General features: G+C 38.0%; 1 protein-coding gene and 1 long non-coding RNA gene across 9 annotated transcripts in view; one reads left to right on the forward strand and one right to left on the reverse strand.

Annotated features, from left to right (window-relative positions):
- LOC137863291 (uncharacterized) overlaps positions 1–25,811 on the reverse strand; it is a 54,892-nt gene that overhangs the window by 23,751 nt on the left and 5,330 nt on the right. For 3 of the 4 annotated variants that reach the window (XR_011100840.1, XR_011100838.1, XR_011100839.1), the window contains 3 exons: positions 22,270–22,327; positions 15,517–20,110; positions 3,875–4,002 (listed from right to left, as the gene is read on the reverse strand). This is a non-coding gene — a long non-coding RNA (uncharacterized lncRNA). The remainder of the gene's footprint in view (positions 1–3,874; positions 4,003–15,516; positions 20,111–22,269; positions 22,328–25,811) is intronic. The other variant, XR_011100841.1, reaches the window with a different exon arrangement.
- Positions 8,110–25,811, forward strand: part of IL16 (interleukin 16) — a 45,047-nt gene continuing 27,345 nt past the window's right edge. For 2 of the 5 annotated variants that reach the window (XM_068696318.1, XM_068696319.1), the window contains exons 1-3: positions 8,110–8,328; positions 17,602–17,655; positions 21,950–22,361. In XM_068696318.1, the coding sequence (XP_068552419.1) occupies positions 17,606–17,655; positions 21,950–22,361 (462 nt within the window). In that variant the 5' untranslated portion in view covers positions 8,110–8,328; positions 17,602–17,605. The remainder of the gene's footprint in view (positions 8,329–17,601; positions 17,656–21,949; positions 22,362–25,811) is intronic. The other 3 variants (XM_068696320.1, XM_068696322.1, XM_068696321.1) reach the window with 3 other exon arrangements.

Raw genomic sequence — 25,811 nt, forward strand, 5'->3', positions numbered from 1 at the left:
AGCCCACAAACCACAGTGCTGTCTCTGTGGGTCTGACAAGCCCACAGAAGGGAATAAGAATTATACATGCCAGCATTTATTTATATATATATATAGTTATTTAATTATATGGCACACCAGTTAAAAATACCTAACCAGCTTTTAGCATAAATCCCATTTCCAAAAGTAGCACCAGTCCTGAAGAGCCAAGGAGTTGTTTCTGCAGCTTGTTCATGTTAAAACTTTCAGGAGTTAGGTGATCTATGCCTTGGAAGATCTCAGTTTATGAAAAACACCTTCAAAAATTGCATTTAGCTGTTTCTGAAAATGTTGCATGTAGAATTTTTAAAAAAATATTATATCCTGAAACAGCATGAAAGCAAGAATCTAATGAATAAATAAAGATCTGAATTAAAGCATGAGTTATCTGTCCTTTATAGGCAATATTTAATAAAACTCCTGAAACACTATTTAGCATGGATTATTGTTATAGGGCCTCTTAAAAAATTAAACACAGCAGTTTGTGAAATCCACATCAGACAGCAATTTCTATCCTTCCTCCCTGGTTTCCTACCACTCCTCTCTTGCTTGGGCTTTGTGCCTCTTCTATATCCTGAAGAAACAACTGAGCAGTTGTTTGGGGAAAAGTTTAAGGTTCATCAGCTTTTCCGGTCTTTTTGCTGACAGTTTTGGCAGCATCAGTTCAGCCAGAACACCCAAGATGTATTATAGTCTTGCAAGTAACCAGTGAATTTAATTGACCATGAAAAGTTATATTTTGCCAAAAAAATATATATCTATGCATGTATGTGTACATATATGTGTATACATACATAGATATGTACATATAATAAAAATGAACTATACATACATACACATACTAGGTACTTTAATGTTGGCACAGCAATAACATGTAGTTCAGTGTGTGAAGAACAATCTTTCCTCATCTAAAAATATTAACTGTTCTTTTTTTTGAAACTACCTGAATTAATCTCTTCTTTCAGTGTAATCTTGTGTGGTCCTGAACATACACATACTCAAGCCTGATTACAAATGACTTCACGTCACGTAGTAATCCAGAATAACACTCTATTTTATGCTTCATCACGTCCCCTTTTTTCTTGTCCATCATCTTTCCCCCTTCTGCTTGATGCACAATTCTGTCCACAAATCCAGCCGACCTCAGGTTCTACTTGTGGCTGAGAAGTCACTCAGAGACAGCCCAATTTATGAGGCTGTGCTCTTTGATCCTCCTAAGCCAGTCAGTGTGATAACTCCCCCTAGGACACGTTGAGCAGATGACCATGTTGAGTGCCTCCCACCTTGCCTTCCTACAGAGGGGAAGCCAACCAAGATAAAGGGGAAGATCAAGGTATGAAACTGCAAACAACAGTAAACCCCAGCCTAACAAGTTCCTGAAGAAAGTGGTCAGCTATGATATCCTTGGTAATCCCAGAAACAAGCTTTGGAGGATGAGGAAGTCAACCCAGTGATCAGACAGTCACAAAGCTGTGTCATAACAAGTTCATGCTCATACCTCTTACGAAACAAAATCACAACTCATAATAAGATACTAAACCATAATTCTTACAATGGACTGGACTAAAAGGGAATGGACTAGTTTTCTATGTGCATGGTAAATGGATGAAGCCCAGGTGAAGGACTGTAATTATGTCTTTTGCTTTTATGGCACCATCTTTGACTAGCGATCGTGGTAGACAGAGGTAATAAAAAGAGATTACCATGGCCAAAAATCCCCTAGGTTTGATCTTTGTATTTCTGGTCACTGTTTTAAATAAAGTGAAAACTCCTTCTGTTTCCCTAGCTAACACGGGTAACAGTAGCCTATTTCACACTTTGTCATACATGCATCAGGTGCATTTTCATCCTTCGTTTACCATACCTATGAGTTAGCATCCTTGCCTGATAAACAGGCATAACTGCTTTGTAAAGAATACAGTAAGAACTACTTTTTGGATGTTTCCTAGGTGCTGACCAAAGCACCATACAAATATTACCAAGAAATTATTAATAGTTCATAAATGTTCTGGCATTCTAAAATGTACCACAAAATCTTTCTGCATATATTTGGTGTCAAATCACACCAAAATTAACAGGTTTAATTAATAACAACATTGATAACTCCATCATGACAAAAATACTCAGTATCTGTTCTCTTTTATGCACATTCTTTTTTCAGGAACAAGTGAAAATTTGTTTAAAAGGCATCCACACAACTATCTCAATAATTGCAGTGCATGACCTTTGATAGAACATAACTTATTGTTCTTACTGCTCATTGAAAATGTTGATGCTTCCAGCAGTGCTTGTATTTCAACATTTTCCTCTGTTCCATGCTAATTAATATCTAACTGCATATATCAACTGATTATGCCATGTTAGGCGGTTATGGAATTTTGTCCTGAAGTGCTAAGTGATTTTAAACAGTATCACGCTCTGGGACTTGTGAATGGTTTCTACTGAACACTAGGCTTAATACAGAATTCAGAAACACCAACACAAATTCCTGCTTCCTATGAAATTAGCTTAACAAGGATTTGGGGAGTAACCATTTGCACTATATGGTTGATGTGAGCAACCATTTCATCAAAGCGATTATGTCTGAGAACAGAACATTCATTCATCACAGAAAGAATTGAAACAAAGTTGATTTATACCACACATTTGACTTGTTACACAACAGAACTGTTAGCTGTTTAATTTTAGAAGTTAAATGTTACATGTAAGTGATGCAGCTTATTTGATTGGTCCATGCAACCTATAGCAATTTTAGGTTTTCTGCAACAGCACAAGGTTCATATTGTAAAGAAAGATGTCAGAGTCAGTATAAATGCACAATAATGATTCTTCAAACATATTTCAAGTTATTCTACAACGAGAATACATGTATATTAATATATTGGGGTAGGGCAATTTTTCTAAAGGAACAGTGTAATTAACTGAGGACAATTCTCCTGTGTAACTGCCATGAAGAGAGTATTCATCAGCTGGAGACCTTGTGCCTGCAACATAACAGCACCGTTGGCTAAGACATACTTCCTGAGGGTGGGACAGTGAAGTTGAAACTGAACTGATAGGCAAAGAAAGAGTTCTTAAAGAGCCTGGAAAACATACCCATGAAATCAAAACTACAGAGAAAAAGAAGAACATAAACTAAAGCTGTTCAAAATATTTTAAAATTTGTATGGCTATCTGTGCCTGGGGAGAATCTAACGTGACATGAAACATTTGAATGTGAGCAAAGATTTTCCCAACAGAAATAAGCAATAAATCATCTTTTCAGTTTAGTAGTCAGATATAGCTCTAATTATATTTTTCGGTAACAGTCTATGAAGTTTTTTGCTGATACTTTTCTCCCCTGTTGAACCAAAATTAAAAATGTTCACTTGAAAGAGTATTTTAGAGATTAAAAAAATAAATAGATCTTTGCAAAAGTTAAAAATAGTTTGTTGCATAACGTTCCTGTTACTGTGCAAAGATCCTGGTATGCCTCAAGTTATGGAATAAAAAGTGTATTGCATTTACAGCCCTGAATTCATTGTCTATGTACCATTTTCGTGTTGAGTACAATCAGGACAGCACCAGGGGAGGTATAATTAATAGCTTCACTTAGATTCACCTCACTAATGGTTTGTTTTCTTTACCTATTTTACCCAATTTTGCCAAATTACTGTGTTACATTCTTCCAATCCAGAAGAACATTAATGCGAAGTGTGAATAGATGGGCAGGCTTTTGTAAAAACAACAACCAAATAGCTCTACAAATTGGTTACAAGAGTAACAGCTGTTGAAGATCAGCTGTTATACCCCAAGCCCATTGCTGCTGTAGTAAATTGCACAGAGCAGAATAAACATGCCAGAATGCTTTAATTACCTTAAATTATGAACATTTTTTAAAATCGTATTTCTGATTCAAAGAAGTCTGTCTTTCCATCCCAAGCCTCTGAATTCTGTCTCATGAAGGTATGTAGAGAGACAGCAAAGAAATCATCTTGCAACAATCTGCCGGAAGAAAATAAAACAGATCATTTAGTCTCTTCCTGCAATGAACACTCCTCAGACTTTTTGTATAATTTTTTTTCTGAACTCTTTCCACCTTGTTAATATCTGTTCTAATAAGAGTGGATGCCCTACCTGGGCAGAGTGGCTCATGTAGTGCTTTATTCAGTGGTAAGGACACTGTTTCCCCTTAACACTTGGCACACACACACACACACACACATTTCCAAGACTGCATCCACAGTGAGGGTGGGTGGGTGGCTTGGGGCTAGCCAGTGAAAATGGTTCCAGTCCTCCAGTCTCCTCATTTCCATTTGCTAGAGTAGTCTGAGACCTGCACATGCTGCTTCCCCAGAGTCAAGAAAGCAGGAAGGAGAAGGGAGATTGGATGCATGGGACAACATGTGTGTTCAATAGATAGGCTCAAAGCACCTAGGAGCTGCTTTACTGAATTCAGATGTTACTGAATTATTCCACACTGCTCTTGGGAGACTAGAGGGGACTGCTCTTGCACAGTAGGATTACAATTTTCTCACTCCCAAACAGTTTGTTGCTCAAGGTAAATGCTAGTTTTGCCTATATCTAGGCTGGCTGTATTTGTCCATACACAGTTTCAACAGACACTTTCCATTAAATTCTTTATTAAAGACATTACAAAAGGAGATGAAGTTATAATTTTAAAAGTATCATTAGTTATATATTCTAAATAGTGTAAAGTGTTTGACTTATGGTCAGTATTCAAGACCAAATAAAAAACACAAGTTAATGGCTATTTTCAGCTAGGAAGTATATTAACAAGGAGATATCCAAAAATCTACACGCAATCTGGGATTAATATAGTGTATTTACTACTCATCTGGAAAGCAAGCATGCAACACCAGAGGTGGTGTAACTGTGAAATTATACGTGATTGTTTAGAAAAGCCATAACTTGAAGAAATAAAGGAAATAAAACAAACAAAAGCTAAAGGAAGGGTCTGGGCAACAAGATGGCAGCTGAAATTTAGCGTAGGTAAGTGTAAGGTAATGTGCATTGAAAGGAACAATTCAAACTATTCATATACGCTGATGGTTTGCAAAATCACTCAAGAAAAAGATTTAGGCGTTACTGTGGACAGCTTAATGGAAATTTCTACTCAGTGCACAGCAGTGGTCAAAAAAAGCAAACAAGATGTCAGGCTATATTAAAGATGGATTGGAAAATAATACTGGAAATAATAACAATACCATCAAATACATCAATAATGTATTCTCTGTTTTAAGAATAGCTTATTTTGTTTTCATTCTTTGAAAATCACCTAAAATAGGGAATTAAAGTGGATTTAAAGGCATAGACAAACTTCTATAAAGTGAAAGATATTTTAAAGGGTGTCAGAATCATGACATCCTTGAAATTAATTTTCTTTTCCTCTAAACGACTTATCTGCTCAGTTTATAAGTTTGTAAACAAGGATAGTGGGAGGGACTTACCTTCACTATATCTATAGATGAATGGCTTAAAAATGACATACAGCCTATTGATGGGCCTCTTTCCAGCACAAATGCATCATTTCCCTGTTACTGCAGAGAAAAATGGAAAGGGGCAGTTCCTCACCAAGCCTCCTCTCTGCTCTCCCCTCACCCTAGTCTGCAGGGCCCAATCCAGTACCACTTCCTATTTGGTTTACACTCAGTTGGTGCCTGTACCCATCACCTTCTATTCAAATTTCACCTGCTTCCCCAGGTCCAGTCAAGCACCCTAACCTGAGATCTTCCTTCCTTTAATCCCTTCTATTTCCCCACACCCCACACTTGCACATCTCAGAGCTGATCAACCCTCTGCAGTCCCACACCCATTATCCCAGTGCTCCCCCACATGACTTTATGACCCACTTTTCCCCCACTGCAGGCACAGCTCACCAGCTTAGTTCCTTCAGCTTTGCTGTCAGGATTGTTGATGCTGTTGGACACCCACTATTTGCCTTCCCTACAGTATTTACGCAGAAGGTTGCTTTCCCATATTCTGCAGACCACTGTCAGACATGCATGATGCTGTTGACATTATCACTTACACAGTAAACTAGAAAGACTAAAACCAGAGGTTAATTTATGGCAGAGGAACCCCCCATGTACACACCCATCCAGTTTAGGGCTATAGCATACCTCAGTGCATATATCGCCTAGATATAATTTAAGGCAGAGGTTTCTCTCCTGAATACTTGACATTCCAGATTGAAGGCTGTCCTATGCACTAAGGACAGTGATATACACCAACCTTTGTGGTTCCTAGGTTCCTAGTGCTTGCTGTAATTAGATGTCAGATTTGTAAATTCAACGTTGTTTAGTCTGAGGATAAGTGAGCAAAATGGGAAACTCATTTACCCAGCAGTGGGAGGGTGTGGAGAGAAACAGTGTTGTTTTCTGTGGAGGATTTTTATTTTTATTACTAGACTCTTGAGAGGCTAAAGATGTCACTAGGTCCTTATGCTGTTCTGGGCTGTGAAACCAGCAAGGGAAAATATGAACTGATGCAGTTTTATATAACTTACAAATGTGTTTAGCATTTTCTGTGACAGAGTGAAGGCAGTCAAAAAATTTAACTGTTTCCTTTATGAACTTTATTTTGTTTATCTGTAACCTTGCTCTATACCAGCAGAACTGGCAGTAGTCTTGTCCAGAGCAGGGGCAGGGCATTTTCCCACATAGCCAAAATAAATTCTTATTCCAATAAAAAAAGGAGAAGAAAAAAAAAAAAAAAAGAAGAAAAGAAAGTTATGCTGTGAAATGGCATTATTACCTCTAACAAAAAGCATATGGAATAGTAGCTTGCACATAGGTCTGAGAGCCAGGAATAAATCAGTGCTAGTCTAGACATGCTGATTCCAGCTGTGGTCCTGAAACAAGCTGTTAGTGCTAGAATTTGATTAAGCCTAATGCCCATCTGGAGAAGATGATGAATGAAGGCAGAATACCACTGTCCCATCAGAGTTGTGCTTAGAGGTATTTGTATTATGGCTGGAAAACAGGCATGAGAACAAGGGTTACTCATTGTATTCCTGTTTCTCCCAGTAAGTGACTGGTTCCACAGCCAGTTTCAGAAGACAGTGTGGTACATTCTATGGAATTGTGACTTACCACATAGCCCTTTTCTTCGCCTCAGTATAGACAAAGAAGCAGCAGAAATGACTTTACTTGGTCGTGGTTTCCACTTATTTAGTATGGCCCTCAGTCATTACGTCTCATTTGCTTTTTCCACAGTGGCTGTAACATTTAATTAATTAATATTTATAAGCACACAGAAGATGGAAAGCCTTATATATTATATGTTTAAGGTGAGTAATTACCTCACAAAAAGACAAACAAACTCTGGCCAGTGATGTAATTTCAGAATGCAGAGTGCTGGCAGGGACATAGAAAACCCTCACAAACATACCTCTTTCCCTCCTGCCTCCTCTCCCTTCCCCAAAAGAATGAATCCCTCTCAAAAGTGACCAGATATGAATAACATTTGCACCTCCTTTACTATTATCTTCTTTTCATGCAGCAGAAGGGTCCTGGTTTATCTGTTTGCTTTAGTTTAAATTCTGCCATCCGCAGACAAAACTTCTTGCTCCACTACACAGACTTTATTCACCAAAGAACAACCTCCCCAAGCCCTTGCAGAGCTTATGAAAGGCGTTTTCACTCACTTGGGTTAAATGAGCACTGTGTGTGTTTTCTTTCTTCTTCCTTTTTTTTTTTTTTTTTTTTAGGTTAAGAGTAATAAATGAATCATTTCAACTTTGGGCAAGGAGTTTAGGTGTTGTATTTGTACCATGCAACTACATAAACACAGAACGAGCCAGTTAACCAATGGATTGCAGGGATTAGAAGCAATGAGATGATCTAAAGCATTTTAACACATTTTCCATATATTAGTCCTTGGACTAGTTGTGTTTTGCTTTCTTACAACAGACACAAGTCAGTAAAAGTCCAAAAGGAAAGTTTGAGGTTTTACATTTCTGTTTGTGGTACAGGAAAAGGGTTACGATCTCAGTGGTTGATTCAGTGAAATAACATCTCTTTTATACACATCTGCCTAGCAAGTAGGGCGGTAGTTGGAAATACCCAATCTAAAGCATTAAAGATTTGCTGGCAAATAGCAAGGCATTTTCTGCTGAGGAAAAATTGTTATATTGAGTAGTCACTTTGAATGCTTAGGAGTTACAGTCAAATATCCAAACACTGTGGAGTTGCACTGCATTTATTATTTTCTCAAGTATTTAACACACTGGGAACTGACTCTGCTGTATACATCATGTCCAAGAAGGAATGATAATAGTGAACTTAAATAAGAAGAACCTTGGCAATGGTAAGTAATATTTTTATATCAAATTATTTGGGCATCATACAGCCAACTGCTTTTATATGTCAGTATGTATCATTTTCAATTGTTTTTATCTGACAATTTAAATGAAAAGAGTAAACAGGTAAGACATAAAACCAGAGGTATTTCACAAACTATATATTTTTTGCCTTTCTATTCTCTGTTTTGTTTTTAAGTTGTATGAGAAATTTGAAGTAAGTTAGTGTTGTTGAAATATCAGTCTTATGATTTAAAACAGAGATGCTGTACATGAATGTACCTTAACTTTGGTCACTTTTGCTTTGCTGTATATTTCTCCTATTTCTCCTGACACATATGAAAGTCAGCAGACTGTACCAGAGAATTTTGTGAGCCTGTAACTTTCTTCAGTTTTGAAGGCCTCTTAAAACCTGCAATATCGGGAGGCAGAAAAGAAACAAAAACATAAATCAAATGATTCATTGCTCAAATGCATTTAAATTTACAAGTTCTCTCTCAATAGTAATTCATCTTCCTAAAAAAGAGAAGGGAATTAATTTCAAAAGAGGATATAAAGGAGAGGATATGGGATATTTTTTAGCTTTTGCTAAGTACATTTTTTTCCAGAATTGTTTCTAACCTTTTTGCTCATTTCAAATGTTGCGTAGCTGCAAGCTTCACTCTTTAAATGTTTTATTTTTCTTTAAAGAAGAAATGCAGAAAGATGCATGTCTCCATGAGAACTGGATAGGAGTACTATCTAATCCTCTGAAAACACATGCGCATTTCCAATCCATTTTACAATTAAATATTAATATGATTATTATGTTTCAGAACATACTTCCAGGCAAGACATCCAAATGCACTATTTACTTGAATCTCTGTATGAACTAGCCTATACAGGAAATCAGTAAATTGGTCCAGAGTCTCAGACTCAAAGGGGATGCATATTTGTTTAGTCATATACTATAAATAACATCTGTAGTCTTGGAACTGTGCCAACATTATTAATGCAATGCTCACTTAATAGTTCCCTCTGTTATGAGCCTCATTAGTAACTGATTCATACAGTATGAGCCTACAGAAAAAACATGCAGGCTAGTACAACACACACATTGACGATATATTGTCCATACTGCCAGCGTAACCTCATTTGTTGTGCAGCTGGTAAGCTGTGAGCCAAGGGCACACCTCCTGGCCAGCAGCCCCCTGGGAGACACAGTCAGTGCAGAGGCTCTCTGCAGGGGGATTGATGTCAGGGTGCGAGGGGGGCCAAAACACTCCCCTCTTCCCCCACCATACCATCCTGTGGCTGGGAACAGATGACATAATGCTGTCAAATTGCTGTGGCTGTCAAATTGCTTCAGTCTATGCTGAGGGACAGACCCTAAGGACCATGGCCTCTTCAACATGGTTTTGCTATCAGAGAGCACTGAGGATGTGACCTGCTCCTTTTATTTTTCTAGTACTGTTATAACATTTGTCTTGCCTGTATTACAGTATGACACATACTGTACACTGCAAAATAACTTGCATATTTTTTCTGCTTTGATATTTCTGGAATTACTGTACAGAATAAACTTTGTATGAAAACTATTCTGCATAATGAGATGAGTTGGTATAGGATATCATTACTTGCCACCAGCAAATACTTACTGTTTTCTAAGGGTAGTTAATTGCTTTGTCTAATTAAAAGAATTTCACTGAATTCTCTTTTAGTACTTTTTATCAGAGAAATCCCTGCCCATCTGAGAAAGAAAGGAACAACTACAACTCATTTGCACTGATGAGGACAGGGATTCAGAAAAGTGGGGAAGTAAACTTATCTGACGTTAAAGCATCAGGTCACTGGAAGGAGATATCCAGACTCGCAGTACAGTGCTCTGTTGAAAAATGGGCTGGGGCATATTGTTACTGTTTTTTGGAGTGAGTGGTGTGTATTAGATATGGTAGATAAGGTTCAGTTATAGGTACTTGAAGTCATTGCCCAAGATTAATGGTCAGCCTATATTGATATTGACAAAAACTTAACATATTATACATAGAGATCCTCTGTTTTGGCCAGAAACAGGAAAAACAAAAACAAAAACCAAACCACTACCAACTTTTAAATTCCTGTTCTTTTATGCTACCCCCAGAAGTCTGGGTATTCTTACCTCTTGAATGTTTGAGTCAAGTCTTTTAAGATTCATGTCACAAACTAAAAGACAATATTTATAATCAGAATTGTGTTGAAGAAAAAGGAAAGAAAACCAGACTGGAAATCTTGGGTTACAATGTTGGTTGTATGGCTGTCTTAGAACATGATGTTGGACACTCAAATTCCAGAAAAGACTGCTTTCTTTTGGGAAACTCGAGCTGAGACAAAGGATTTAGTATTATTTCTTATGGAGAGAAAACTAGATATTTTCTTGATAGCTACTCAAAAATGGGCACATGTGAGGGAAAAGACTGAAAATTGGACCTTCCAGAGCTCGTTTCTGCTCCAGTGTCAGAGTCATTCAGTGGCTGCCCTGAGTCCTAAGCCTGCTTTAGCACATGGCAATCTGTAAGCCTGACCACATTGTTTTACACATTCACAGACATACCAGGTTTTTGCACATACCCAGACAGCCTTCCAGAGAGCCTTTCCTATTCACAAGACAGACATGCAGTCAGGAGGTAGACAAACTGTTGCATAATCTGATCTCACAGCTGCTCTTGTCCCCTACATCAGCTGCAAAATAAATATAGTAGCTGTGATCTGAGTTATAACTACTTCTTATGGAATAAGGTATCCCTTCCACTCCTTAATGCAATGGATTTCAATTACCCACTCTCTGGGAGCCCTGGACTACAGACTCTGTGGAACCAACAGTTACTTTTTGGTGTTAAAACTGATGTCATCACAAAATTAAAAAACAAAACCACAATAAAATATTAGGACACGCAATAACGTTTCATGACACCTCCTGACCACCACCTACTGATCTTCATGAAAAAATGCTAGGGAAGTGATCATGGCTTTTAATGTGCAATAACAATACTATTCAAGCTCTTTTGGACAAATAGGTAAATAAATGCAAATGAGTATCCGAATACAGAGATGTTTAAAAGAAATAGTAGCTAACAATTTATATATGGATAGAACAAGTTTTCAAGATTGGGGGGATAACGTCTTCACATTCAGATTTGATGCTTATTTTAAAAGATATGCTTTACCTGGAGCATATTGTTGCCATCAAGACAGGAATGACAGGTTAAAATTTTCTTTGTCAGGTCAATTAGACTAATTAATATGAATAACTTCTGAACCTAAAATCTGTAGGAAAGAAAACCAAAAAATCTCAGGTCAAGAATCCTCATCTGAGGCCTCTTGGTCACTAACTCCAAGCTATTTAACATTAGATACTGCTCTGAAGGTGTAGACTGATCTCAAAATATGTGAGAAGAGCCATCTCCCAAAGACACTAGATTGCAGACTGTTTAGAATGCTAAATTTGGCTCCAGTATCAATCACACACTCAGGCAAGGTATCATTGGATCTCATGAAGCACCAAGAGCATTATGTTTTGTGTCTTACCAGGGAGCTATTTTTTCTGACAGACTATATTATTTCACCCACAAGAAACGTGTAAGGTAATTTAGTCTCATCTTGCTGTCAACAATGATGCTAGCGAGCAATGCGTGCAGTCAAGAGCAAGACAGCTGCCATTGGAGCTTTATACTGTTATCTTCTATACTACAAATAAAACACATCCATTCGGACTCATTCTGATTGTGACAGCCTTAGAGACACAGTAAAACAGAAGAAATGTGCGCCAAGACATTGTTAGTGCAGAGAAGCAGCTGTATTAAGTAGCTGTGCCTCTTTGAGGCACCAGAAATGACAAATACTCAGAAGTAGCTTCAGCTAAAGCCTTGCAACTGAAATGACTACTGTACTTATAAATGCAGTAAAGTCATATTATTCAGGCATAGATATCTACAGGAAAGAGATTGCATAATTTCTCATCAACCGCTGACAATGCTAAATTAAAACCAAAAAAAAACTAGTAAACCCAGCAACCAAGACAGGACCATGAATACTACCTGTGAGGTGCTAAGTGATAAAAAGACCCAGACTTCAGTGAGACTGAGGCTACAGAAAGTGGTGCCTGTGCCAGAAAGTAAAATATGGAGCAAATTCTGCCACTAGTACTCAAATGGATTGAATATATTCATCTTTCACTACTTCCATTCATTCCTATCTCTCTGTTCAAGGCAGAAAGGAAAAGGTAGTAGCAACAAATATGCAAAATGCAGAGACAATAAAAATGCAGCATCAGACAGGTCTAAATACACCTCTTATACTGAACTAATGAAAAATACAGAGAAAATTTTCATTCGATTTTTATATGTGGAAGAAGTTCATTTTTCTTCTGCCCTTTACTTTTTTGCTTGATAAATCATAGTTTTGGCAATTGATAATTCCCCTTTCATTCAACCTAAAGGGCCCCTTATTTCAGACTACAGTTTAGGGGAATATAAATCAAAAGGAATGCAAAGTCAGATGAAAAAGGAACATTATGTGACTGGAAATGTGGAATGAGGAGGTAAAGTCATAACTTTTAAAATATTTGTTTTAAATTAGAATGACACCATACAGGGGAGCTCACATACTGTTTTTACTACTCTTGTGCTGCAGTAACTTATAAACTCTGTATTGGTCAATGACTTTAAAGAAATTGATGGAGCTTTTTTTCAGTACCAGCTATTTAGTAATTTCATAGTTCAGACACAAACATCCTGTAGTATCTCTCTAAGCCCAACATAATCATTTATGCAGTCTATAACCTCAATACAAAAATATTAAAATAATAAACACAACTCAAAACCTCATGTTTAAAGACCCATGACATTTAAAGAGTACCATTCTTGCTATGCTTGATACATCATATCATGGCTAAAGTCAATGCAATACCCACTGACACTGCTGTTTTTGTTCAATTAGACATGCTTTTAATGCAGTATTTATATCACATGTTACTTTTCTGTAAACAAAGCATTGTATGCATAGAACAACAGAGTTTGGGAAATGAAGGAAAAATTACCTTTTGATGAGTGTATGCTTAGTATTAAATCTTTGTCCATGGACCTACATAAGCACTATTTTACAGGTTCTCCCTAAGGCATTACAACAACCAAAAACACCTGAATAAGGTTAGTGATCATGCACAGTGAAAGTGCATGTCATGCAACTTAAAGTATTTGGGAATACCAGGTCTAGGAACTTTAATTAACTCACAGGATGGCACTCCATTGGAAAAGAGTCTAGGAGGCTGCAGAACTGAATACCATTACGAAAGAGTCGGGTAATAAAGCTCACACAAGGAAGTCGATCTTTAAAAAAGGATCTGAAGAAAAAGGAGGAGATCCAAATATATGAGAGCAGCATGAAGCTGAGAGAAAAGAGGGGCAGAGGAAGGAAAGATAAAAGTATGCAGAGAATAGAGGATGACATCAGTACAGAGATAAATGAGAAAAGAATTCTACAAAGACTTGAAGAGCAGGGTATTTTTCCTAGTACAAGAACTGAACCAATTATAGAGGCAACAAATTTGAAACAATTACAAAGAAGTACATTTTTATGTAGCACATGAAACTCATTGCCTCTGGGTAATCAAAACTTAATGGGAGCCAGAAATGGATAGGTTATAGTTACACTACACAAGATTCATTTCATCTGTAGAAGAAAAATTCTTTATGCTTCCTGGCAAAAGCAGGTACTAAGTGACGAAAAGAATTAGAAAGAGATTTACCTAATTTGACATACTGCAATACTTATCCATTATGGCCTCATGTAGCTTCTGTTAAAACAATACTATCCAACCATAATGCAAAAAGCTCCAACAGTTTTGGAATTCATACAAAACCTCAGAGTGCCAGCCTACTCTTATCAACAAGGCACTCAGAAGAAACTCTTCCTGAAAGCAAGTTACCTCTTGAGTACTTTTTTTGCGAGGTAATTCTATTGAAGCAATTGCTGTTAGCCATTGCTGGAGAAAGATACTGGATTAACTGTGCTTATAGGGTGATGCGATGTGCCAGTTCTTATGTTGCTCTTGTTTTGATGGATGGAAGGGCAGTGTGAAAGCTGCAAAATCCAAGACAGAGATGACTAATCCAGTCCTGGCTTAGCAGCAATGAGGGAAAAGACTGTCTTGTGCAACGTAACTGTTGTCTGGAACGTGTAAACGTGTGAAAACTGTGACTGGTGACTGTGCTCAAGGCAAAACTAATTCATCAGTTTTCTGAGCAATGTAAGGACAGGACAAAAACTAGAACACCTCAAACTATTGGCTTTCTCTCCTATTAACACAAGAACTGCTTGGACTTGGGTGGGGATCAGGACAGAGGCTAAGTTCCATCATTACTTAGACTTGCTTTGCCCAGTGCAAATGTTCTGTTTAAATTTATACGTTGCTTTTTGGAGAAAGGTTATCACCAGTAGCAACGGGCAAAATATTTGGTACTGAATAGTCTGTAAATTTATCTTCTACAATCCAAATCTTTGGATTTGGAAAATAATTTGAAGGGAAAGAAGGATCAGCTCCTGTATCTGCTATGGTTCCAGACGCATCTTGATTTTAGGCAAAAGAGAAGAACTCTCATAAAAAAAATAAATTCAACGACCTTCTCAGAAAAGTGTCTCCACTTTGTGGTAACTAGGACGCTACCCCAGGGCAGAAGTATCACTCTACCTATGAATGGTACCGTTTGACTTTTATTCTGAAGCAACAGTTGCTGCTCCTTCTACATGCTATTCCCTTTAACTGAAGATATTATTTTTTATCTACTCACCTCTTGGGGTGAAATCTCTGTCCCACTGAAATCAAAGGCAAAACAGCTAACTTCAAAGACCTAATAATTTCTGCTACCTTCTCGTTCTTCATCTTAATTATGCTTTAGATTTCAAGTATTTCCTTTTGTTTATTTGAACTCTTCATTTTATTGCATTCTTCCTTTCCTGTCCCTCACATGAGAAGAGAGTAAAGAAACCCAGCTGATTTTCCTTATACTATTATTTCATAAACCTTTAATGATTCAGCTCCTTTCTGTAGAGAGAGTTCACATCACTTCAATCTTTTCAAACAAAATCCCAGCCTCTGATCAGTGTTCATTGGCCTTTTCCTAGTACGATAACTTTGAGCTATGTAATGAAGATTGACCACAGGATCCAATATCAAAGCATACCATCAGTGCGACACGGCAGGCGCAGCAGAGTTTCTCTCTCCCTCTCTCCTTTTCCTTATGGCTTCTTAAAATGTGCTTTTCTGTTCACCACTGGGCACTGAACAATTACTGTACAGAGAAGATGGAAAAAATTGCAAAAGGTTACAGTGAAACATCAAGAAAAAACAGCCCCTCCTTGTGATATTTATGTTTCTGCTGCTGGCCCTGGCAGAAGTCCAGATTCTGAATGAACAAAACTCCCAGTGGCTTAGGAACTACAGAATTCAGCCCATAGTCAGGAAATGCAATAGCATATGACAATGGGAATTAAAAAAGAAAAAAGAAAAAAACAGCTTTCCAATCCTTTTGAGCTTCCAGCTCAATCAGTTTGGATCAAAATACAGGGACTGTTGAGATTTTGCGTGAATGAGTTCTCTATTGCTAAACAAAAACATGTGTGTGTTACAGTGTAAGACAGTTAAATGGTAAACAGTACGTGGCTCTGCTTCCTCAATGATGTTTCATTTTCACAGTACTAGAACTTATAAAATTCCATTTTATATAGAAGGCCAATATCCTCTCTATTCAAACACAGTGAGGAACTGTTTTCTAAAACAGAAAGTCATATCCCTATTTCTGACCTTTCCAGGAAAGCTACTTGATATCCACTGTTCACTACTCAGCGTCAAATCATAATTTTTCTAAAGATTAGTATTTAAAATACTGTGGTAATGTTTATTGTCATTTAGTGATTCAAGTTAAAACTGTGTCCTTTACAACATGTTTCCTTAGGGGTAACTAATACCTGAAAACCCATTAGCTGGGAAAAAAATGCCAAATTTTCTTCTTTTTGTAAATACTTAAAATACAAGTTAACCACTATGATATTATCAGGAGCAGAGTGTTTCAGGGCTTCTGTAGGTGCTGTACAAAGCAGAAATTTAGGACAGCAGGTGTTTAAACACTCTTGTTGGCCATTTCCATGACCATACAGGGCCGCATGTAAAATTCTGTTTTCTGTTTATGCTTTCCAGAAAAGTAGAGGATCCGTGGTTTGTGAGAACATTCCAAAGAGGTCTCACTATTTCAATAAATTAACATTAGCTGTCTCAGAGATTTTTGTTTTTTTTTAATTTACAAACTCTCTATGCAACTTGTTCCTACTTTCCCCTGAAAGCAGTCACATCACTGAGAGAAAGTAGGTTTCTGAAACAAGATTGCTAACCATCAATGCGTGAGCAGAGCTAGGGATCGACAGGCAGAGAAGAGCAGACCGATGAATGAAAAACAGCTGAGCACACCTATGGACATGGCAAAAAGGTGGCTGCCTGCTCCCACCACTGACAGTGGACGCAACTCAAGCAGCATTTTGGTGAGAGGAGCTGCCATAATAATAGACGGGACTATGAACCATTTATTTCACAGCATACTAAAGGTACAATTGAGAAAATGGGCAATCTGTGGCATAGTTCTCATTTCACACACACTCCATGGAAGGAGCAACAATTTTCTGAGTCCTTGATAAGGCTGGATCACAAAGGTGCAGTCTAGCCCATGAGGGGGAAAGTATTTAAAAAAGAGCAGGTTAAAGGGACCATGCCACTTTGTAATGAAAACCATAAGGAATTGGCATTCAAAAGTAGCTCCTATTATTATTATTATTTATTTATTTTGCTCCTAGAGCAGAAGCTGCCTATGAAATTATTACTAGTTTAATGTTTAAAATATCTGAAAAAAAAGTATGAAACATATTTGCCATCTCAGCCCCCAGCAGCAAATCCTGCCCTCGATTAATACAGATTCCCCCATGCTTCCCTGTAGGTTCAACATGTTTGAACCCCATCAATCCTAGGACCAGAGAGCGACGCGTAAAAACAAATTACACAAACCCCTTAAATGGAGTAGCGCCTTTGGGTAGCTGGAAGTTTGCTGGAAAGTTTCCCCCAATACAGCATCCCATTGCTTTTGTTTATCTATCCTTGCTGACATTTTCTTCAATTAGGAAACAATAGCTCCGTTCCAATGTACTGAGCAGAATTACTGAAACCAAGTCACGTGACGCCACAAGAGTGTGTTTTCAATTATTCACTCTGTCTTTTTTGCCAGGCCTATGAAGAGGAACAGCCTTCTGCAGGAGTCAGGTTTGTCTGCCTCGCTGTTGTAAGTTCGTCCTTTTGAATTTTTATTTTACAATTAGGGATTTTTTTTTTTTTAAACTGTAAATTCAACTCTCAGAGAGTTTCTTGCTCTTTTATTAGAGAATTTCCAAATCTCTTGCTCTTCCTACTGCCTGGAAATCCTTCACATCTGCAACAGTTCAGTTCTAATAGTACTGCTCAGTAACGAATTTTATGAAGATCACAAGATCTAGATTAAAAAGGCATGCAAGATATCACGCTATTAGCACTTGGTAATGTAAAACTCATCTTGCTCTTGCTAGTAAAGAAGCTTTAGCTTTCCTATTGTCTGGTTAACAGTAGTGCATTCCCATTCAATCTGGGAGCTACACCAAATTATTTACATCTTGTAAATGCTTGGTTTAATATCAACCAAAAATTTGAACCAAATGAGCACAGCTCAAATCATGTACTTTGTTTGCAGAAGGCAGACTGAGTTAGGACTTTTTAGATTTAAAGCTGGAAAAATAAAGCTTGGGAAAAAAAAAAAAAGAAACAGAAGGAACATTTGGTTTGCATTACAAACCACAGACAACTTCCATCAGGCATGCTGAAGGTATAAGAATGGCAAGAGAAAATGACAAGCAGTGAGTGCACTGGAGGTAAAGATGAATGGGCTGGAGAATTGACTTTGAAGTAATTGTCCATGCCCACGATACCTTGAAATCAGTTTGCTGTAATACGGTAATTAATCATGAAGCTTTTCCAGCACTTGTGATACTGTTTTCTGTGTAACATAATGTTTCTGGATATTTTTATTGGAAAACATATAGAATATATTTTTGGTTGCTCCTATATTTCTGTCGCTCATGCAACCCTGATTCAGCAACTCTGGAAAGGATGTCGCCTTAGTTAAAGACCTGGGCTGTAATCTAATCCCTAGAGGCAGAGCAAGCATTTAACTGAAAATCTTCAGGTCTAATGGGCTTATTTTCACTGCAGCCACTGTGTTGAGATACTAGGTATGTCATTCAGGATTAAATTTGGTCTTTGAGTTAATAAAGCTCAAAGGAGGAGGAAGTAACTGATGTAGCAGAGGTAAAGAGAAATTCTCTCTGTATAATGTAACATTTCTCGGGAGAATTGCAGAGGGGTGGGATGGAAGAGTACGCTGAAAGCAATGTTTCCTTCCCTGTTTCAACAGGTGCTTCTGTTTTCCATGCATCTCAGATGCTTAGCACTAGTCAGAAGAAACTTTTGAACCATTTACTATTGATGGCAGTGCTCAATACTGATGCTCTTCAGCTCAGCAGCTTCAGGCAGTGAGAAAGGCCTCCCATGTCTCTTCCCATCTTTTATTCTATCTTGCCAGTCTCCAGAGAGCTGTATTTTGACCATTAAGCTATTAAGTCCTCTGCTTACCCATGTGCTTAATGGCTGTGATTTTTTTTTTGTTGTTAATTCTTTCTCTTCACAGAAGTAAGAGTGCAGTTACTATTTGCACAACATAGTATTTCATTCAAGGATTTCTATTTCTCCTACTTTTCCCCCATAGGCAAGATTGTTCAGATATGAATGTGCAACTTGGGCTCATTTCCGACACTGTTATTGCTAATATCTAATAGTGATTGCCAGAATCACAAAAGGAGCAACAATTCCTTCTGTAGACTTTCAAGTGAGCACAATCCACAGACCTTCAAGCAAGTTAGTTCTGTTGCTCTCTACCCAGGTGATGAGGTAGAAACTTGCAGAAGTTACCTTAATACATCAGCAGCAAAGCATGAAATTCCCCTCATCCTTACTATCCTATTGCTTTTTCAAGTCCACATTCTGGTTTAATGGGCCCGATCACATTTTTTCCTTCCTCTGAAATACCTTCAGACAGACAGGAAAAGCAATATCAAGCTTTACAAGATAAAACTCTTACACTTGTGACTCTAACAGAGATTTTCCAACCCCATCGTTGAAACTAAGTTCATACCTATTATGGTATACTAAAGCTTAGTGCTAACCAAAACACTAAAAAGGGTTCTTTAAAAGAAATAGTAATCACCAAACCTCGAAAGTCTTTATATATTAGTAGTATCAGTCATCTTTTAACTAATGTAATCAGTGAAAAAGCATACAAAAATTGCTAACATGATGCTGAATTACACCAACAGTTACTTATTACAGTTCTCAAAATCATTGTTCTAATGTAATTCTTTGCACTTTTCATCTCTGTACTTCAAAATAAATTCTGAGAAGTAGCTTCTCTCAACAGTGTAGAAGGGGAGATTAACCCCAGAGAAATAAGATCACAAGTCAACCACAATGTCCATCTGTGAAAGCTGAATTCCATGTCAACCCCTTCTCCATCCCCTCAGTATCCTTACATACAAGCTCAGACGTCCTGTATTCAGCATGACCTGTACATCACAGGACGGCTGTGGCTGTGCTGTTGGGTTGTCCTCCACTGACACTTGTGGTTTCAAGCCTTCATAAGAAGAGAGGGAATTCTGAAAAAAAGAAAAAAGAACATTCAGTGCACTAAAGAAAATATGCTAACTTTGTTTGACCCTAAAAGATTTCCTCACGACAGTGTGGGGAAGGCTGGGAGTCCGGTAATTTTGGTACCAATATTCCTGTAAAGTCGGGTCAGACTTTTCCACATCAGCAGGGAGCCTACCAAAGACACACAGGAGAGAGTCAGAAAATAATGGTTTTGTTCAACTTGACATGTTCTCCAGAAACTTTAAAATTTCAACTTTGCCATGGTATCATTTCTTGCTGGGAATCCTGAGGAGTTTCTGAAGTGCTGGGGCTTTTATTTTGGAAGAGAGACATCAGACAGCAGATCAATGTTATAACTGGTATGACAGAAATAAGTTATAATTGAGGGTTACAGGAGCATTACCTATCAAAAACACCAGAAAATACTGCACTCCCTGGGAGAAAAAGGGACCTCTTTTCTCCTCCTGGAAAAGCTGTATCCAAGGTTTTTCTTTTATAAATCCAAATTCAGATTCACACTGAATTGTATATACTTCTCCAGGAATGCCATAGAGCTCAATCACATAGTGCTTATCTTTTTTTTTTTTCCTTGTTATTTGTATGAGAAAAAAAAATAATCCTTAGGATTTATTATATGGCTGTATTGTATTTATTATAAATATTGGTCTGGTTTGGCTAGAATTTGCAGGCCTATGTTTCTTGTCAAGGCTGTAAGGAGCCTTTAGAAAATCTGCCTTCTCCTACTTCCGTATCACCGTTTTCGGCAAAAAGTGCATATGTGCCCACCTAATTCTGCATTAAACCCAAGCCAGACAGTTTGTAGCACATTGTACAACCGTTTTCTCTCTGTGGTATGCTTGAGAATGTCTTTTGTAATAAATATGATAATGAAAATTAAGCAAGTCAAAGCAATTCATTAAGACTTGCTCACGTTGATTTTTTTTTTCTAGCACTAATACATTCCTAACAAAACAGCTCTACAAAATTTCTGAGAGAAAAAGAAAACTGCTTTAACAAAGCTCTCCTTTGCTATCTTAACATGCTCATTATTTATTTTTTTTTCTTTCCATTTTACAAAAGCTCCAGCTTGTCACATTTTGATTGTATAGCATTTCTTCCATTTTCTCTTAATTTGGTGTGCTGTATCATACACCGAAGCAAACCATTTCTGTAATGGGACACTTTTTGATTGATGTATTGGAGCTGTAATCCTTTATAGAGTTCAATCCTTAATCAGATATTCATATCTAAAGTGCTTCACTGGATCTCTGTTACTGTTAAATGCAAAGTCTTAAGTGAGTTCTGGTCTGCGAAGGTAGGAGCTTTATAGCAGCCTGACATTTCTTACTCTCTCACGGCTAAGATCTGCTTTTGCTAAACCACTTACAAATCAGATGTGCCAGGCAGAGAACTTAACCTCAACAATTTGATTAATCTTCTTTGAATTATAGTGGTTTCATGAATCAAACTTCAGAAGGAGCTTCCTCTTTTCAAGTAATGTTAGCAGGATAGAATAATGCTTTTAAAGTATCTTCCTTTTCAATTTAGGATTTCAACATGCAAATTCAGCAGAAGCCAAAAAGCAGTAGCACAATGGAAGCATCAAAAACATTTATTAAAAGCATTCCATTGTGCTTGGGGAGCATGGGAAGAGAATGAAAAGGTGAAGGAGAATTTAGTAGAGCACTGCACAGAAACAGAATTAGCAAGTCATGAGATATCACGTGGCTGTTAGCAGACTGAAAGGCTCTGTTGATTCAATTTATTCATTAGGGCTTTTCAGTAGTGTAGGTTATTGAGTAGGGGTATATTACAACTTACTTTTTATATTTCATTTCCTGGAGGATATTTAGCACTAGAGAAGCGGAGAAAGTTATTGAAGGTATCATGCCACATAAGTGGGAGAACGACAGGAAAAAGAGCAGTACCACCAGCTCTCTGAAGATGGATCGAAAGAGCAATGCTGGGAACAGGAAGTCAAGAAAGTTTCGCTCCATTTCAAGATCACTTATATTGTGCAACGCCAAAAACAGTGATGATGGGTCAAGTCCCGATGAGAAATGCCCTGATCCCTTTGAGATTTCTGCTAGCTGGGGTCAAGAGGATTTTGACTGCTGCCCTAGAACACAACTGCCATTCACAACAGAGACAGAAGACAGCCCACCTGATCCTCCACGTGTAATCACCAGCATAGTCCAGTCCAAGGCTGCAGCAAATGAGAACTGCAACAACATGAGAAGAAAGTTACTCATCAAGGTAGGCAACTGTGTGTTATATTGTAATGCTTCCTATTGCAGTCATTCCTAAATGGGTTAATTCATATTTCTCAGGAACACAGGATTCCATCTGTCTTTTTCAGAGCTTATGAGCTTGCAGTGTTCCTGCTCTGTATAAACTGCATGAAAATGTATTAGCTTCCCAGCTGTGCTGTTACACTCTGCTGATTAACGTTCTACTGAAATCAGTGACTGATTGGTCATTCCTCAGTGTATTCATACTAGCACAGCTGATGCTTCCTACTTGCAATATGTACTCAGCTCAAAATACAAAACTGTTGCTATAGGAAAATGAATGTGAGCATAAATTATATTAACACTGCTAAAGATGCAGGAGATTCAGCAGGCAGATTCTATCTGATTCAGGAAGGAGGTAGTGGTGGATCTAAACCAAAGAGGTCACTTTCTAAAGGAAACATTTACATCTTTTTAGAGATGTAAGTGTTCCATTTTTCTTCCATCAAGAAGAAACTATTTTAACCCCCAAACCATATTTCAGTCTAGGCAATGTACTTCAGATGTCTTTAGAAAGTTCCTTCTCTGTGACATATCCTATTTGTTCACTTTCTATCTACCTGTTGGTATGAAGGGGAAGGGGGATGCCACCACAGCTATGATATGATTTTTAATACAGTCTGTGTCCTCCCTGCATCTAATATTCGAATACCCAGTATTTATGCTTTTTACCTGTAGAAATAGTGACTTATGTGAAAAAAAAAAAGTTTATTTCACCTATAATATTCTTACATATTCTATTGTACTTACCTTCTGTAAAAATTGACTAAAACCAGACCTCTACATCTAAAGACAGAGTGGCACTTAAAATCTGAATCTCCCCTTACTCCTTGAGTTTCTTGCTGATGATCACAGCACACAGCCCAGTGTTACAAAGACTGCAGCAGGACAGAATTCAGGTGAGGAGGTATCTTAGCCCCTTGGCAAAACCACAGAATGAGGACAAAAACAAGCCAACTTCCTATTGCATTCTGACAGAACACATAAATAGGTGGAACTGACCAAAGTCCCAAAATACACACAGTCACCTGCAAAACCATACCACCTCCTCCCATTTGGAAACAGTTTGCATGCACTCTGCTGATTTCTGTGTGTGAGTAAAGAAGGAGCTGGCCTCTGTGGATTCTCCCCTTTTCTCTTTATCACAGTCTGAAACACTTTCTTAGGTGTGTATCAGCTGCTGCAGTCTGATTACTTGCATACCTCCAAAATATGCCAGGCTCCAATAACTGTCATGATCCATATGCTTGTGAAACTACTCAATATCTTATTGCAGACTGTAAGTGTAGATCATTTGCTTTTATAGCTGGCAAGCAGCTCAAATAGGGATCTGGGGAACAGAGTAAGTCTCATAACTAATGCTGTTGCACAGATAAAATACAACTGCTGAGGGTATAAATCCTCTCTTAGGTTGGAATGTTAGTGTCACTGAACAGGATGGGTCAGGAGCCTGGATGGAGGGTGACATAAATCAATCAGTAACCCAGGCCTTTCTGGCAGTATTTGGATTGCTTACTGCCACTATAGACAAAAGGCACAGTAAATTCTTTCTCCAGAGCTCTGACAGCAATATAAACTTCTTCAGGTGCCACTTGCTAATATTCCTACCTTTCAGAGTCACAGATCAGCGGCTCTAAAAAGTCTTATCTCAGCATGCTAAATTTGATAACTCCTACACGAACCTTACCCTGTACCACTGCTGCTGAGGCTTTGCCCTATATTATGAAAGCAGTGATCTTTTTTTCCCCATATGGCATAAGCCTGGCATAACAACCTTTCTATAGCACGTGTGTTAACTTTAGCTTAAAACCTCTCTGTTTAAGAAAGGAGTCAACAGCTATTTTTCAACTTCTAATGTACCACACTCTCCTCAGTCCATGTGACAATTCAGAAATTCATGATGCGTGACTCAGAGCTAAAGGGTCCTTGTCTTTGTTCAAGAAAATTGATTCCATTCTTCCTGTGGTGTTGCTGAGATTATTGCATTATTCGTTTGCTTTCCAGTGCCTGCAGCCTTAAGCATGACTCTGAAGGTGCTAATAACTCCCACAGAACTGCATAACTTAATTTTTTCTGTCACATTGAAAGTAGAGAAGAATGTTTAAAAGTGCAGCGTGATTTAACACTCCCTGTGACTCTCTTCTGCAGAGCTAAGGGGGAACCTGGAGCATCAGTCTTCCTGATACTAGTTCTTCTCTACTGCTCAAAAACTTAAGTATCTCTGAATCCATACCCTGTCAATTGCATGAGATTCACTGTTACAGAAACTGTACCACACTGACTGGGATGGGACTGCAAAGTGATGTCACTGCTCCTCCACCAGCTGATCCCACAGCACAGTGCTAGGACTGTCTTGTACTAACACACACATTTTTGTTTTCAACCAGGGCATTCATAGCCCACATTTGTGCTGCTAAAAGTTGTGACACTGGCTACCATTTTCATTGTGGTGATGTGAGGCAGTATTAGATGACAGGGGTTCAGTTCATAATTGCATCTTCTAAGCAACTTCCTTCCAAAAGTATATGGCATGGTGGCACAGTCCCCATGTAAAGGACAGACAACTTTAACTGTTGTCATTGACACCTCCTCTGTAGTGAGGTTATATATAACCTCTTTGGTGGAAGGGGAGAAGGTTGAAACAAGACTTAAGTAGGAGCCTATCAACATCTATTCAGTGGTTCTTTACATTCAAGGCAAAAACCTCAGTGGGTGATGCATCCATGTAAACTATGCAGTTACCTGAGACATTCGGACATTCAGATCCTGGCAAAACATGGCCATTATATTTTACATAGGGCCCTGTGTAGCAGATCTTAGTGGTAATGCCCTTCCATGACTTTAGCCTACACTGATAAAAATGACATAGATATGTCATTTTCCTGCTGAAGTCCTACCTTCCAGTCACTTTATTTTTTTTTTTTTATCACAGAAAATCTGTTATGACATGCAGAGAACAGAGAAGACAGGAGACAATCTGGGAAAAGGGAAATGGAGAAGGGAAAAGAAAAAAATTATGAAGACAGGAAAAGAGGAAACAGAGAATGTGTACTTGACTATAAAATACTTCAAAGCAAGTGAAGCAAGAGGAGGAAAAAGCAATAGCCAGGAGCAGTGAAGGAATCAGACTTGCAGCAAAGTGCATTTGTTAACGACTCCACATTTCCTATCAAATACCACGTTCTTCCTTTTTTCCCTTCTCTGCCTCCCCAGTGCATTTTGTGCACTGCAACAGCAGACTTATTCACCTACATGTTGCTCTGCAGAAAGGCAAGTAGAGATGCCACACTTAAGGGCCATTAGTTCACAGACTTTCCAACAATTTCTTTCTTTCTGTCTGACCTATTGTACAAAAATAATAAAAGCAAATAACACGTTACCATGCACACCCAGGCAAAGAATAGCTGGATCAAAA

The sequence above is a fragment of the Anas acuta genome, chromosome 12, assembly GCF_963932015.1.
Source record: "Anas acuta chromosome 12, bAnaAcu1.1, whole genome shotgun sequence".
Classification (NCBI taxonomy): Eukaryota; Metazoa; Chordata; class Aves; order Anseriformes; family Anatidae; genus Anas; species Anas acuta.